General features: G+C 45.6%; 5 protein-coding genes across 5 annotated transcripts; 2 read left to right on the top strand and 3 right to left on the bottom strand.

Moving 5' to 3' along the window:
* Positions 1-80: 80 nt before the first annotated feature.
* C8R40DRAFT_70354 (uncharacterized protein) lies at positions 81-2,217 on the top strand. The gene is made up of 4 exons (XM_046235918.1): positions 81-693; positions 747-822; positions 875-1,059; positions 1,109-2,217. Exons 1-4 carry the CDS (start codon positions 202-204, stop codon positions 2,015-2,017), a joined length of 1,662 nt encoding a protein of 553 aa, XP_046088432.1. The 5' UTR covers positions 81-201; the 3' UTR covers positions 2,018-2,217.
* A 120-nt stretch (positions 2,218-2,337) lies between these two features.
* On the bottom strand, positions 2,338-3,604 carry C8R40DRAFT_70379 (uncharacterized protein). The gene is made up of 4 exons (XM_046235919.1): positions 3,533-3,604; positions 3,232-3,337; positions 2,770-3,171; positions 2,338-2,713 (listed from the first exon to the last, which is right to left on the bottom strand). Exons 2-4 carry the CDS (start codon positions 3,252-3,254, stop codon positions 2,659-2,661), a joined length of 480 nt encoding a protein of 159 aa, XP_046088431.1. The 5' UTR covers positions 3,255-3,337; positions 3,533-3,604; the 3' UTR covers positions 2,338-2,658.
* A 2,206-nt stretch (positions 3,605-5,810) lies between these two features.
* C8R40DRAFT_1159771 (uncharacterized protein) lies at positions 5,811-6,919 on the bottom strand (the record flags this gene model as incomplete). Its single annotated transcript, XM_046229930.1, has 8 exons — positions 5,811-6,089; positions 6,141-6,232; positions 6,284-6,386; positions 6,490-6,549; positions 6,606-6,707; positions 6,744-6,755; positions 6,780-6,841; positions 6,892-6,919. 8 exons carry the CDS (start codon positions 6,917-6,919, stop codon positions 5,811-5,813), a joined length of 738 nt encoding a protein of 245 aa, XP_046088430.1.
* A 1,060-nt stretch (positions 6,920-7,979) lies between these two features.
* Positions 7,980-10,942, top strand: C8R40DRAFT_1168672 (uncharacterized protein; the record flags this gene model as incomplete). The annotated part of the gene is made up of 9 exons (XM_046231232.1): positions 7,980-8,270; positions 8,325-8,479; positions 8,528-8,834; positions 8,897-9,132; positions 9,172-9,260; positions 9,310-9,850; positions 9,890-9,906; positions 9,971-10,599; positions 10,652-10,942. 9 exons carry the CDS (start codon positions 7,980-7,982, stop codon positions 10,940-10,942), a joined length of 2,556 nt encoding a protein of 851 aa, XP_046088429.1.
* A 394-nt stretch (positions 10,943-11,336) lies between these two features.
* On the bottom strand, positions 11,337-15,178 carry C8R40DRAFT_1068043 (uncharacterized protein; the record flags this gene model as incomplete). Its single annotated transcript, XM_046225966.1, has 8 exons — positions 11,337-11,476; positions 11,530-11,732; positions 11,787-12,326; positions 12,381-12,580; positions 12,633-14,238; positions 14,292-14,419; positions 14,473-14,847; positions 14,987-15,178. 8 exons carry the CDS (start codon positions 15,176-15,178, stop codon positions 11,337-11,339), a joined length of 3,384 nt encoding a protein of 1,127 aa, XP_046088428.1.
* Positions 15,179-15,856: the final 678 nt, after the last annotated feature.

The raw sequence follows: 15,856 nt of genomic DNA, 5'->3' as shown, positions 1-15,856 counted from the left end.
TAAAGCTTACGACCGAGAAAGAGACGTAGCCAGTCACAGTGACGATCAGTGACATGATCAGTGACTGGTGACTGCTGTATGTCATCTCTCGTTCGTTCACCCCGAATCTCAGTAATTTGGTGCCTGAACGGTGAACCAAAATGGTCAAGTCCGGACCATGCCGACAAATCAAATTGCCTCACAACTCAAACGACCTTTCCAATGGACCGTATTGTCGCTGCCCAGCAGCAAGCAAATAGACGCGACTTGACTTTACGAAAACTCGAAGACAATCTTTCGCCAGCGCTCAGTTGTAAATTCCCTGTATCGTTCAATGCCGAAGGAGTGCAAAGATGTCAATCTCAATCAGACGCAATAAAGCTTGTTGGGTACTTTCAACGGGCACCAGAGAATAACTTAGAGAAAATGGCCGAGGAATTGACTTTGGATGAGGGAGATGGAGAGGATGAGCGCGAATTGAGTTCAATTTATCAAGCTCACGGCAACATCAACAGCGATTCAATCAGCGTATACTCCACTCCTAGCAAACGACAGAAAGGGAGATCAAACGTTGCCAAGTCATGGCTTCTGGGTTGGTTGATACACGTCGGATTACTTCATTGTCATATCAGCCATACCACGCCCTACGCCAATCTCCTCATCCAGCTTGCTCATGTCCTTTTGCCCAATGCAACAAAGACAACAGACCATATCGTGAGTCTGTTCAATCTTTTCCTTTTTTTCCCTTTTTTCCTGACCTATCCTAGCTCACCTTCTATGAATTTATCCTTGGAATGCCATTTCGTTCATTGTGTATTCACAGCAGACTGTTTCTTATACCTCGTAAGCTTTGATCCGATATATGATATCTTTCGTTTCATATCTTTGTATACAGTGCGCAATAATCTTCACTCGGCTTTCGACGATCACCTTTTTATCATTCTTCCCCATCTTGAACTGCTCAAAGCGATGGTTCTTTATTTTGAAGCCGTAGTAGGGAGACGAACGAGGCGTGGCAAAGAGAGACAGAGTATGTGGGTGGAGATGAGAAACGGAACTCTTCCAGGTTTCGACAAATTTGTGAGTATTCTTCTACCTGTGCTGTGCCGTGACTAAAGGCGTCCCTCAGACAGACGGAAGCATCTTTAAATGCATTCTGATTCCACATCCCTCCGCAATCACTGAAGTTCAGGAAGACCTTGCTTATCCAGGATTCCTCTTCACGCACACCTCTCCATTTGCTCTGCTGCTGAATGCTTTCCGCTCCCTGCATGTCTGGGCCACTCACCAAGGTCTTCGTGGCACCGATGGGCTATCTTGTTTACCTTCAGAGATGCTCATTACAGCTCTTCGAAAATTGCCGATTCGGGATATAGAAGCCTCTAACATTGTTACTGAGGTCAAGAATATATACGAGTCCATTCAGGATCTCCTGACACTTTATCATGGTGAGCGAGGCAAGGCTTGGTTGGCAGCCTGTAATGAGAGAGACAAAGCCGGCGGTCCCAAACGGGGTAATGGTGGAAATGGAAACTCAGGTGACTCTGGTGGCGCTGGCAGCAGCCCTGACGCTTTCAATCGGCGCCTCCAAGAACATGGTCTTCAGGCATTAGAGTTTAGCGGAGGTACTGGAAGTTCCAGTGGCGCAATGCAGGCAGAGCCTCAGGAAGGGATGGTTGTTTCCCTCTTGTCCGTCGAAGTAGGCTCAGTCTGGAGCGCTGATTCCCTTGACCATGGAATCGTTGCAGCTCGACCAGGTGTCGCTGATTCTTGTGATGGTCTGTCTCCAGCGCAGCAGATTGCGAACGGCTGGAACAGTGCAATTCCCGAGCCGCTTGGTCCGCTCCATCGCTCACATACTCCATCAACAACCACCCAAGCACAGTCGTCCTCTCTCACCGTTGTCGGTGAACCTCTGGGAATCGCCAAAACCTCACACGTACTATATCAAGCAATAAAGATGCCATCACGCGTTTTGCTGAAGAGAGCAAGAAAGAAGATGCAGATGGTAGTTGAACAGATGCTTGGAGGACTATAGCGTCACCTTGGTCTATAATCTATATTAGCTGAATTGCATCTTCCGTTGTTTCAACCTGCCCATGATAATGTGGTGTCAAAGTGGATGGTGCAGTTAGAATCAGCGACACGCTGATGCTCCAACTTATGAGTGCATAGTATACCCTTCAAGGTGTTTATAAATTATCAACCTTTCATATTTGATATGAGTACCTACAGATATTCATCTTCGTATTCCTCTCCGTACAGATTACATTTAGGATGCGATCTTCAAAACAATTCTTCCTTTACTCCGAGACATCCTTCAAGGCGCTCAGTGGGTTTTAAGATTACTCCCCTGATCAGCTCGCGCTGGTGTAGGAGCAGAATATAGTGTTATTCCTCGTTTGACCGACATGATTGTTGGGTGAGAAGTGAACAAATGAGGATGGATATTTGGGAAATGAAAATAGTAAGGCCAAATGGTGGTAAAGATTCAACATTGAATGATACGGTGCACACGAACAATATCCGATTCACTTGTAGTGTTAGAACGTGGAACATCGGACAGTTATATCATTTGAGAGTAACGAAGAACACAATTTTATATACACATAAATCTGCAAAGCCATGGAATTTATGAAACGAGCGTACGGAAAACATAATGACACGAGATTCAACTACCTAGATGCGAGGATCGTATTGTTGGTGCGAGGTAATAGGGTGTAAGCACGCTTTGCTAGAAAGGACCGATGAAAATTAAGACACATTAAATCTAGTTTTGAAAAAGCGAACTAGCGAAACCAATTCCATAGGACCCATTGGTCCCCCGCATCTACGTCACGAAGGTGGCCTTCACTATCAATTGCAATCCCAAAAGCATGGGTGATGGAGTAACAGGTCTCCGTAGTGCGTGTACATGTAGAAGCATTATTGCACTGACTGATGGCATATGGCGGACCTTGATGCATCGAGAGCATGATGATCTCTGTATTGCGGCCAACCTCGTCGACAGCAAGGCAAGCAAGTGTAGGAGCAATGACTCCTGCAGGCTGGTATGCACTTTGCTGAATCGCGATTAGGAATGAAGAGATCCAAGGCCGAGGGTGGTGCGCAACTTGTGGAGAGAGCTCAAACGACAGAGGTTGGCGGAGTGGAAAGGGAAAGTCGGGATGTACGTAGTAAAAATAGACGGTTCTGCGATTAGCCTTGTATATATTAGACAAGTAAAACGACGAAGAAAGGTGGGAAGCTCACAGTATCAGGCAGAGAGGGCGCATTTCGCAGAGTAGACAGGGTGTCGAGGGAAGGGAATGCAGCCATAGCTTTGGAGGAGACAAACTGGGAGGATGATAACGAAACACTGGGAATAAAAGGAGCATTAAAAAGTGAGCATTGGATAAACGAATGGAGCACGGTTGCAGCCATACCGCGTTCAAAAACGAAGACGGAACGAAAAAACGAAAAATTGAGAAACAAAAGTCCAACTCAATTACAATTTTTTTCGAGTGAAATTTTTGGGCAATATACATTAACGTACCCCGTTGGGGACACACACCTTGCTTGCGTCTGTTCACTGCTACGGTGAGGGAATTCGGTGTGAAACAGCAAGCAGAAAAGCTTAGGGATGATGGATTATGGTGAGCCAGGTGAGGAAATTTGTTGTGAGCTGGTAAAGTGCAGGGGTGGAGTCGGAGTCTGCTAGATGAAGGGAAAGTAAAAGGGCTGCATCCGGATCCCTTTTGCCCTATAAGGACAACTTTAAAAGGAAATTTTGCACGGGCGCTCGAGGTTATGCATGTTCAATGACCATTGCAAGCAAGGTGATACATACTTTGATACTTGACGTCGCTTAAGATATTTATGTCATCCCGGACGTGACTTCACCGTCTTTCCCGAGAGAAAAGTCTTGGTTCGTACACTGCGGCACGGTTCTTTGAAAGAATTTTATCAGTTTTTCTTTTGAAAATCTTTTAATGTATTATGGAATTTTTCCAAGAACGAGCAGGCACACATTTGGCCTGAATTTTCAAAAGTGAGCACTTTCAACAATCTATCCACAGCCTTTCAAAATATTTGAATAAAACGACGGCACATATGAACCCGCACACTACTGAAAATTGGGGATTATTTCTTTTCAATTCAACCGGCTCAAACCGGTTCATCCTTTTTTCCAACAAACAAAAATTTTATTGCGCAATATCTAGATACTACACTAGGATCTACACTACCTACATGAATATCAGACTGATGTTAGAGAGTGTGTCGACATTTGAGAGGTAGTAGGCACCCACAGACATGCCAGACAATCCTTGACTTGAAGAATATAATAATATCGATTCGCAGCGATGTAAGAGGAAAAGTAAAATTTTGAAGTTGATGTTGAGTCCTTGAAGTTGGTGAGGCCTTGAAGTTGATGCTGAAGTATTGAGGTTGAGATTAGAGCCTTGAGGCCGAAATTGAGAGCTTAAAGCTGATCTTGAGGCCTTGACAAACCAGGGAGAGCTGTGCAAGTGGACTGGCATCGTCGTGGCAGGAGAAAAAGGAAGGAATGAAAATTTTTTCACTGCATGGGAATTTGTAAGTCGATGTCATCTGACCACTTGTTCGACGGACTTGAACAAAATTTTATTTTCTGCCTGGTCTGAGAACTGCCAGCAAGCAGGAAGGGTTTTTCAAAAATAAGGCTTTCATTAGATTTTTGAAAAAAAAAGTCAAAGATTCTTCGTTCTGTCAGAACATCCATGGAAAATTTTCAAAACTCAATGATTCTACAAATATTTGCAAGAATACGACAAAATCATTGAAATATGATCTATCAGAAATTTTTGAAACGGATCTAATGAAATCCTAGAAAAGAACGGTGCAGCGGTGTAGCCAGGTGTTATCGCTACTCATTGTACCTTCCCTCTCCAAATTGTGCCTTAAATTTTCTGGTGGATTTAGCGCTCGTCGTGTCGATCTTGAGCCACTACTGGTTGATTTACTCGACATCCTATCCTATCCTCGAACGTCCTATCCTATCCTCGAACGCAGTCAATGTCCTCTGACTCACTTGTCCTTGATTCGCGTAGACTCTCTCACGAAGAAAGATTTTTCCTCCATTATCAGCAGCTTCAGCTCTACTCTTCCTTTTGACTATCACTGGGGAAAAATACTCTCTATAAACTTTCTGCATCAACTTATTTTCAGGAAGAACAAAAAGGCCCTTTACCTTATCTCGAATGCCTTCAATTCGGAAAATTTGAACGAGACGTTCATCTGGAACCCAAATTACTCCTTAATGTCCTTGAATCTCGACTTCTGGCAGAAAAAATGAATCGCCTCCAGGTACGAACCCAATTGCACTCGGATGGCAAGGGAGGAAGTCTCTTCTCGTCTGACGAGAGTGCAAATCAACATCATTGATTTGGAACGGGAAACCAACATAACTTTGCTTGAGAGCTTTAGCGATGATATCCCCTCGTCGGACGAGTCTGAGCCTCAGTACAGTTGGTTGGACAAATTTTCGCCTGCTGAGATGACACAACTACGACGTCCTCAATCTGAAGGGTCAAAAAACAAAATGTTGACAACTGGTCGGTGGATCCCCTATGTTAGAAAACGCCAGGATGAATCGTGTCGTGATAATGAATCTGCCTACCGGTTCTACATATGATATCTATCGTCAAAAGTCGAAAATCCTGCTCAATGATGAGGTCAATATAGCACTGTGTAAATGATAATGAATTAAATTTTCGATAACATTGTCCATTGACGACCAGGATTGGGACCATAGGTGCTGATCAAGATTTAATCATTCTACATACAATGTTTAGCGACTAGAGCCAATTTGCTTACTTCGATGCCTTCCCCTCTGGTCCGAATCCATATTTATACAGCCACTCCACAGCCTTGAATGCTCCTTCCTTCCCCGCTTTCACCTGGGGAATGCTCAGATCTCCTCTCACAGCAAATCCATGTGTGCAGCCATCGAAATACTCGCGTTTGTATCCAGGAGTGAATTTACCTTCACCGAATAGGACATCGGCTTGGGATTGGGCGGGTAGAGGGAACTGTTCGTTGACGGTGCAAGTATTGAGAAGCAGTGGAACGTGGGAGGTGGAGAAATATTTCTGGGAGTTGGTTGAGTATTAGTCAATCGGTGAGACCGATTAAGTACATACCTCCAGATCATCCGGAGACTTCAAATGCGATGGGTGGTTCGCGATAGACGCAGAAGTGATATTCTCAAACGCTAAATCGAAGACAAGTCTGCCTATGAACCGTTCGAGATAGAATACAATGAAGGGGATCAAAGTTGGCATACCTCCATAACAATACCCAGTCGCAGCGAACGCTGTTACACCTTGTCCCTTGAGCGCGGCAATGACCTTGTCAAGGAGAGGGCGCGCAATGGGGGTCCGTGGCGACTAAACCAGATTTGGAGGTCAAAGGGTTGTCGTTTTTCCTATGAAAATCGAGATGATGATGTTGGACAAGGACATATGAAGCGCAGCACAAATCTTCACGCACCTCAGAGTCGAATGGATCGAAAGGCACTCTATCTTTCTCAAAGAAATCGGGGGCCACTGTCTGTGGTAAAATTAGTCGGTTGGAAGGCGGGTGTGATCGATAAAGGACAGACGTACTTTGAAACCGTTCTTTGCAAAACCATCCACCAAAAGCTGTATAGACGGATTAGTATACAAGACATTACTGAAAATCAGTGGGCGTACCTGAGCATTCGGGAGCTGTGGTCCGAATATGTCGCTGAGTTAGAGAAGAACTTTGTCTTTCTGCTATTCACCACTGGGAGTGCCAACGTAGCATTCAACTCCGTTGATAGTTTCCCACTTCCCTTCGGGAGTTCCGTCGTGTTTGACCCCTTGGTTGAATTAAAAAAGGTTTGCCATTTTTGATATTGCAGCTACGCACCTTTGATACAATCTTCACAGAAACTCATAGCGTTCAATGTACGACTCGGATGCCGAACAGACAAGGATAAACAGACGTTGATGCAGGGCCAATATGCGGGAGCACTAGCTTCATGAGCTTAAATCGAAAGATGATGAATATTCTCATTTCCTCAGCAGGATTCCAAAGCAACATTTTCCCGGATACGGATATATTCGTAGGCGGCCGTCTTTAAATGGGATTTTTGGAGATTGGAAGCGAATTGCAATTGTGAACGGTTGATTCATGATTTTCCGATTCGAATGTGATGCGTATAACAGAACGAAAACAAGCGCCGAGTCACACCTGATTTGTCCAATGACCATGATGACTGGATCTTAGTAGAGAACGATAGAGGCTATAAAATTTACATACCGGTTGGTCCCCATTGATTTCTGCCAATGGGATTACGATCATGATGTCTTGACACAGAGCTGCCCGGATAGTTGCTAGGATCCTCCTCTTCCATTTGCTTTTCGATATCCTAAATGATGGGAGTAGTAGACAGTAATAAATTTTCGATGTCTTCCTCGCAAATCGAAAAATGATCCGGTCCGATTTAGACCATGAACTATCCGGGCAACCGTAAAGCCGTCAATATTTTAATCCGCACGATTCCGATTATCTCTCGATTAATTTTTGACTTGTACTCCACCACCGCCGCGGCCAGTTCTTAACTGTCCATCGCACCCGATTTGTTCTATATTCTTTTCCTTCTGCTACGTATCCTTTCCGAATCAATAAAGTAGTGGCCTTTTGATATCCGAATTATCGAATTAAGGAGACGCAAAACTTTCGACTCATGGACGAACTTTTGCATCACTGTCTCCGTGAATTAGCCTTCGATGGTGACCTTGGTGAGTATCCTTTATCATGTGATGGCGCGGGGAAGAAAATACATATATACAATGGTGTACGATGAGGAGGGTTCGAACCCACTACATGTCTTTTCTCCTTCATAGCAAAAAATCTTTGCATTAATGTTTCTTCCACAGACTGCGACGTCTCTCGGCTCTCAGATTTTATCAAGGACTTTTACTCCCATTCTGGCTCGGATCAGAAAGTCGACGATGCATTCTGTGCTTGTATGGTCCCTTGTCGTCCAGCAACCGACAGTTCTGGTCGGCACTCTTCCGCCTACTATCACATCCGAAGTCTGGATCGCACCCCAAGTCAGTGCGAAGAGGAAGGCCAATGCCAAAGGGGAAGAACACATGCTCACCGAGCCCCTCGTCTTAAACCTTTTTCCTGATGCGAAATCAATACCTTTGGCGGAGTTGCAGAGAGAATATGGAAGTACCTTAAGAATAGCCGCGGACCGCGATTCAATTTATGCTGCGATTACTGGGACCCATATCAGGGTATGTTTTTGGCAATCGTAGCTTTATTAGTATATTGATTCGCTTTCTCCATAGTTTCCGAAAATGAGTCCTATGGTCTATAGTGCACTTCGGATTATCACTCGAGGCAGAGTCGATGGCGTTACGGTGGTACAATTCGGGCAAAGGACCAAATACGACCAAAAGACTTGCTTCTATCTGGTCAAGCAGCTCACTGATTTGAACCTTGTGTAAGTTTCATCGTCCTGATCTTTCTTGCTTAGCTAAATTCCTTGCAGAGTCAAGGTCAGACGAGGTGGTGTAGGAACACATTTCGTCATCCATCGTTATTTCTTCGACCGGAGCCCTTCGTGGAAAGCCATTCGAGATGAGGAAGTTCGAGCTGAAGTCATTTCTCGGAACACAGACGTGCCGACTGTTGAAGAACAAGAAGACGAGGAGACTACGAATGTTTTTCCCCTAGGTTTTACTCCTATCGATTCTCGACATCTTTCCAGTCTGCCTCTGGTTCGCGGACGAATTGTGAAGCTTTTGAAGGCTTCCACAAATAACATGCATGTGTCGAACAATATGATAGTCATTCTCGTACGCTACATATCTCTCGGAGTCTTGTGTGCTCTACTGATAACTCTTAAAATCTTAAACAGGGCTTTGCACATCCCGCCAAAACAGACAGACGCTTTTTCCACAGGCGAGTACAAGAGTTGATTCAGCAAGGCGTTGTAGAAAAAGTACTTGTCCCAAACAAGAAGAAAAAGACGAAAGTAGCAAGCGTGTTGTGTCTTCGCTTGGTGAACGAGAATGCAGGAGGAGATGGGATAGTCGTTGTACCCCCTACGGAAGGTGACGAGGATCAAATTGAGGATGATCATGGCGAGCTTTCGTTTACTTTTTACATTGGATGCATCTAACTCTTCCCTAGTTCAAGGAGGATTCAAGCTAAACGTTTCTGTGCACAAGCAAATCAGCGATATGCTGGAGGAGGCCGGAACTACGGGAATGACTTTAACCGTGAGTTCAGCCCAGTTGTGTCACATAACAATGATAAACCCTTTCATAGGAATTAAGCACCTCGTTATGCCAGTTCGACCGAAGAACTATCGAACTCATCCTCACCCGCGCCGAACGCTTCCAGCCCCCGCGCACCTTGGCGATCTGGGTGTCGCCGCTCTACTCGAAACTAGCGGCAGAGAAAGACGCCACCGATACCTTACTATCTCAGCCTATCGTACTCTCGTTGAAAGAGAAAATCTTGATAAGTCCACTGCTGGATATAGTGACGTCGACCTCAGTGACATCGGTGGGTTCCTGAGTATCGATCCGGGAGGATTTTATCGAGACGATGAAGAGTTACATCAATATCAAGATTCTTTCAAGGATGATGACCCGGTAAAGTTGGCAAAAGCTAGTAAAAAGTCGGCTGAGAGTAGTGTCGCGGTCAGAAAGGGGCTAAAGCGAAAGTTGCCAGTTAATGCGGAGGCTGAAGATCATGGGATTGATCCTCAAATCTCAGTCCAACCATCTCGTCGTGGAAAGCGAAAGGCGGCTGGAACTGCCTCTGCGAATCAGGAAGACTCTATCGAACCCAGGCCACAGAAGAAGTGAAAGATCGAGAACGCTGCAAATGCTGAAGACGAAAGTCACATTGGGGCTACAGGTACGACATTGTTAAGATCAAAAGCGATTTTCATCTCAAAATCTGTGATCCATCATTAAACCAGTCGAACCTCTTGTACCGAAAAAACGCGGTCGCCCAAGAAAACCTGTTGATAATTCGACTGCTCCTGCACCTAAAAAGCGTGGACGACCCCCAAAGGTGAGAGCCAAATCAAACGGAGGGGAAGATGAGCCAGAGGCTGGAGATAAATCAGACGACGTAGATACAGCTCCGCCGAAAAAACGAGGGCGGAAGTCGAAGAACTACGCGGCGAATGCGAATGTAGACGATGGCGATGCTGATAAGGCTCGTGATAGTCCTAGGAGAAGATCGACTCGCAAGAGTGTGGAAGGAGAGGAGGAGCACGAGCGGCAAGGTGATGTTCAAATGGTGGATGAGCCGCAATTACACGGGGGCAATTTGCAGGCAAATAATTCGCAGAAGGGCGATCACCTGGAAGTGGAAGACGACCCAGATATTTCCCAATCAAGGCAACTCGGAGTTATGTCCACTCAATCCGCTTATTTCGACGGGGATGTCAATATGGTTGTTCAGCCTGTAAACATTCAAACTGATCAGAGATTGCCCGACAATGGAAACCTCACTCGAGCAGATTCTTCAGATACCCGCGACGCTTTGTCAACCACACAAACATCACAGGAGCCGCTTAGTCTACACGAAAACTCTGAATCAGTATGTCTCCTCCATTCAGCCGCGATGCGTCTTGTCCCTCAAATCATGTTAGGTGTACATCTCCACTGATCCGCAACGAGAAGCCCCATCCTTATCTAAGCCATCAGGGCAGCTAAGACCGAAGGTCAACGTATCTAACTTGCGACGCGAAAATGAATTGTTACGCGTCGTAGAACTCCTGGGAGGCATTGTCAATATTCAAACGAGGGAGCTGTACGAAGCTCACCTTACTCTGTTGGATTCCCTTGCAAAAGCCGGAGAGCTGACAGGCTTCATTCATGATGTTCCGGAAACATATATAAACCCCGCTACAGTGGGTCCCAAAGCAGGGCCCACGAACTGAGATGAATGCAAAGAATGGTTAGAGCTCAAGGAACTTGAACATACATATATATTTACCGGTGCTACGGTGAATACTGCGAGTGCGTTTCCGCGAGTTCTTGCATCCCAGATGTCTAATATCAATGCGCTAGCGAAGATTCAGTAAACAATAGTCAATCGCTAGGTCGAAAATTTACTTTCCCTGAATTAGTAAGGGATGAGGCTGCAAACACCCCGCCTAGAAAGCGGAACACCAACAAGGAAGCAGTGTTTTCCGAGAGCGCCATACCGATTTGGAACATCTAAAATGATTTTTTGAAATTATTTACAAGCTTGAACGCACATGTTGTAACTACCGTGTAGACAAAAAATGAGAAAATGAAGACAGGACGTCGACCGAGCTCTGAGAGAAATCACTATGAGTGACCCTTGTCCGATAGTGGGTTAATATGAGAGCACAAGTCACCCTCTGAAAGGAACGCCAGTTCAGGATCTCCATCGCTATTGATTGCCGCCTGATATTGTTCAGCAAACGCCCGAGTTGCATCTTGTCCGGCTTCAAGGACACTGAGCTGTGGTGACGACAATCAATAGATTGAATGCACATACCTAATGATTTGATATCTCCCCTAAGCTCAGGCTCCTTCTTCATTTTCCATCGGACCCTACGACCCGTCTGGTCTTCTTCATCTTCATCATCATTGTTATCAATACTGGCTTGACCCCTGGATCTCTTGCCGTTGCGAAAATGACCTTGGGCAAGTTTGTGGGCCACATCCTCAACCTGAGCATCATCCGCCTGGCGTTGTTCTCTAGAAGATGATGAGTAGAGCGCATCTAAGAAATGAAATGGACAAAACGCTGACTGAAATTTCTCCATAACTTTGTCTTTTGCTATCTGTGTCTGGTCCAATTCTTTATCGTCCACCAGAGTTTCGAGATTACGGTCCAGGTGTTCTCCATCCTCCTCATCCTCCTCGACTTTACGGAAACCAAACATTTCATCTTCATCACTCTCCTGCGCCTCTCCTTCGATGAATTCCGATTTTGCCAGCCTTGGCCCAATTTTTCGAATTCGAGATTCCACGGGTCGATGTCTTCGGGGTCTAGGGCTAGGTAGAGAAGGCGAAATAGAACGCTCTCCAAAAATATTCGAGAGCGGAGCACTTGAAGATGACCCAGACTCATCTCGCTTCTTGAGACGATGCAATCGATTTGTCCGTACTGGGGTATCCTCCGTGGATTCGGCTTCAGACATAGATAATTCGCGGAAGGGCCGCCTAGTGAGGCCCTGGTTTGATATTCCCTGAGTGGCAAATTGCCCACTTTGCGAGAAAAACTGAGATGGTGTTGGTGGAGGACGATATACCTCTGCATTTCCGTCAGGGCGGGTTTGGGTAAGAAATCTGTTCCAGTGCGATTGTTAATGTCAATTTTTATTGTGAAAGGAAAGCGCGCACCCTTGATCATTTATATATAACTCCGGTTCCTTGCTGGTAGACGCGTTCACCGTTTCAATGATCAGTTCCTGCTCCCTCTCAAAAACCTCGTCGGCTTGACGCTTCAGACTTTCGTCCACTTCGAGCGCAGGTTGCAGATCGACTTCTTGGGTGAGGACAAGCGGACTACTCCTGCGGAGCTTATCAAAGAAATTGTTTGACTAAAGAAAAAGAAAGAGTTCAGCAGGAGTTAAACATCTAGATAAAACCCACTTGGCCCGATTCCGTCAAGCTTCCTACAAGCGGACGAGAATAACTTGAAGGTATCTGACTATCAGACTCGAAGAAACCGGAAAAGCCAGCCTCTAACTTCTTTGGCCGAAATCCTTCTCCGTCGTCTGGAAATTGAGAAAAGCCGGAAATCTGAGGTTCACGAGAGACTCGAGGAGAAAGCAAGGGATCAGGAGCTTTATCAGCGATAGATGCCGTACAAGTCGCTCGGTCGAGCCTTATCGCAAAGGAGACAGCGGCAGGATTGAGGGGCTCGATTTCAGAAACGCTAAGGGTTTTCAGAGGACTGCGAGGATTTTCCTTGTCCTCGTCCGTGGCGTAACCATCCAAAGATACTGAAAGACGACTCGATAAGCCTTCCTGGAGATCATGGACAGAGCTCCGACGTCCCGGTGAAAGTCCATGGTTCAACAATTCATGCTGAACAACAGAAGTGTTTTCCTTATCTTCACTCCGATCATACATCAGTAGGTCGTTGTTCTCCTTGTCACACCCGTCTTCGGTAGCCCCCCCGTCATAGGAAGAATCCGATTGACGGTGGGCAAACTGAGGAAGGGGGGAAACTTTGTCAGAGTCCTGGTCCAGAATCATTGAATCCTGCACAAGAACTTTTCCGAGTGAGCGACGTTGTGCATAGAGATTCTCGTTGTTGTCTTCATCCTCAGTGTCCGAATTCACGATAGGTCGCACGGCTCGTCGGTGAGAAAGATCAACTTGAGTTGATATATCTTCGTCTTGAGTGTCTTCATTCACTATTGTGATATCCTGGTCGTCTTCGAAACCTTCTTCATCATCCCCTTCGTTTTCTTCATACCCATTGTTACTATTTTGCTCAACAAGGGCGGGACTCGCAGATCCCCGCAAGGAAGTCCACTCTTCATCTTCTTGGTCGTCAGTCCCTCCCTGATGGTGATTTCCGTTCTCTGCGTTCGTCTCTTTCAGGTCCTCCAATGCTTTTTGTGCATACCAATCCAGACCATGTCGTTCGGACGCTTGAATCGCTGGTCCCAGTGGTTTCCCTCCTCTGCTGATCCACTCCTCAGTCTTTAGTTGTGTCCTGCGTGTGTTCTCAGCATTGACCCTCTTTAACAAGACCTCATTCAACTCCCTGGAGTTACAAGCTTGTGAAGCAGACCCGACTTCACCCGTGCGACGGGAACTAGATATCCCAGCATGCTTCTGGAGAATTCGAGTACTCGCCGTAATGCCGGGCCGACCAGATTTTCTCGCATCAGCTTTCTGCATCGCAACCTGCATGCTAGTGCTTGGAACATTCACAATCTCCTGGTCATCGTCATCATCTGACGCTAATGCACCCGAGCGCAGTTGCCCCTGCTGCTGCAGAGCTCGCAGTTTCTTTTCTTGGAGGATTTTGAGCAACAGGTCTATGTCTGGAAGCTGTTCCTCGTCGGAGTCAGCGCCGCCAGGAAGTTCTGGCATGGATGCACGAGGGGTTTCTGCTTCTGTAAGCTTTGTATCAGCCGGAACGACCGCACTGCGGTTACTGGTAGGGGAGGAGTACTCTGAGAATTCGGATATTGGATCCATTGAATCCTCTCCTTTCGAGGGTGCCGGCGTGTTTCCAGCACTAATTCCCGATATCAGAGCACGTAAAATCATTCGGACAAACTCCACACCTACATTTTACTCAAAAGATTATTGAACGTCAGTTTGCTCCTGCGTTGTACGCGAGGGATAGATACTGGTTTCTCTGCATTCATCCGTTGACGTTCTATAACTGTATCTCGACGTTCTTTTTTCGTCGGAGCCTGCGTGTAGAATTTGTTGAAATAAGAACATATGAAGACAATTTGTAATGTACCTTGACTTTGTTGGACTGTGAACGTTTTCCTTTAGCCTTTCGTACATCTACGTCGACTGCAGGTTGGAGTACCAAAGGATTCATAACTGCGACAGACTTTCCCTTAGAATGGGTTTTGGTTTTTCGAGAAGGCATCTCGTGCTCGGCGTCAGATGTCGGAGGGGTAGTTAAAGAGCGAATTTGTGGGGTATTGATTAGATGTTTCACTGGTGACGATGAGTATGAGCTTCTGGCCGTTTCTCGCTCAACCTTCCCGTCAGATTCCACACATTTGATGTGCTTAGAGACGCGTTGTCGAAGGAAAGTTGGTGATGGAGTTGGAGACGCTGATGTTCGATGCGAATGCCCAAACGACGATGGGGCTAATTTCCAGAGCTTTCACAACAGCAAAAACAGGGCTCTACAAGACAAAACAGAGGTAGAGGTAGAGCTCTAGGTAGAGCTGTGGCTAGAAAGTAGAGCTTGGTCTTTTTTTACAAAATACTTAGAGCTTGTGTCAAATGTAGAGCTCTACGTTGTACTTCTGGGCCCGGAGCTTTAGTAAGTGCCTCTCATGGCTGCCGATGGGCACAGAACTTTTGCCGTAACCCCTGCGGCACCAGTTCCATGCAGTTCCGCGCAGTTCCGCGCAGTTCCATGCAGTCCCGCGCAGTTCCGCACAGTTCCACCCAATATGATGTAGTTCCGTGCAATCTGTAAACCACATTCTTGAGTATATAATCCTGCTGTAGCTATATACTGGTCATATTACTCCTCAATCCCAAGGTCTAATTTGATTTATTTATCTCAATTCTTTTTTCATTTTTTTTTCATTTTTTTCTAATAAGATACTCCCAGTTCAGTTTCGACGCACGTCATGTGCTTTTCAGTGACTTTCAGAGTGACAATCCTTGAGCACTTTTTATCTCAACACCCAGCCCCAATACAGTCTATTGAGAACACGGGCCCTGTTGAGTACCCTCGTAGGTAGACCTACCCAGAAAATCTAAGTCTTATATCCATAATTGAGAAAGCCTATAGCTTTATGGTGTGCGAAATCACAAAATTCACCATTTTTGATGAATCTCAACATTCTTGAAAAAACTCAAAAGTCAAGAACAACAGCACTTGAGGACTTTGTATTGTATTTTGTAGTAAGAGATGTGCATAGATGCCTGTAGAGCAAAATACTCATCATTTCAGCACAGTTTTGTGGCTTGTCCATGGTATGCATCTTGTTTCTTGTTGAAGTTATTCCACTCTCAGAATGGATGGATCACCCAGGTTATTCATAATAAAACATTGCTCATTCAAGCATGATTTACAGCTGGGGATGATGAGAAAAGTGCAGTCAATGTACAAAAATATGAACCGAGGACCATTAAGGACTTGGCGCTTAGTTTAG

This window comes from Lentinula edodes (genome assembly GCF_021015755.1).
Source record: "Lentinula edodes strain Le(Bin) 0899 ss11 chromosome Unknown C8R40scaffold_10, whole genome shotgun sequence".
Lineage (NCBI taxonomy): Eukaryota > Fungi > Basidiomycota > Agaricomycetes > Agaricales > Omphalotaceae > Lentinula > Lentinula edodes.
The sequence above is the reverse complement of the archived record's forward strand: the minus strand, read 5'-3'. Positions and strand labels throughout refer to the sequence as shown.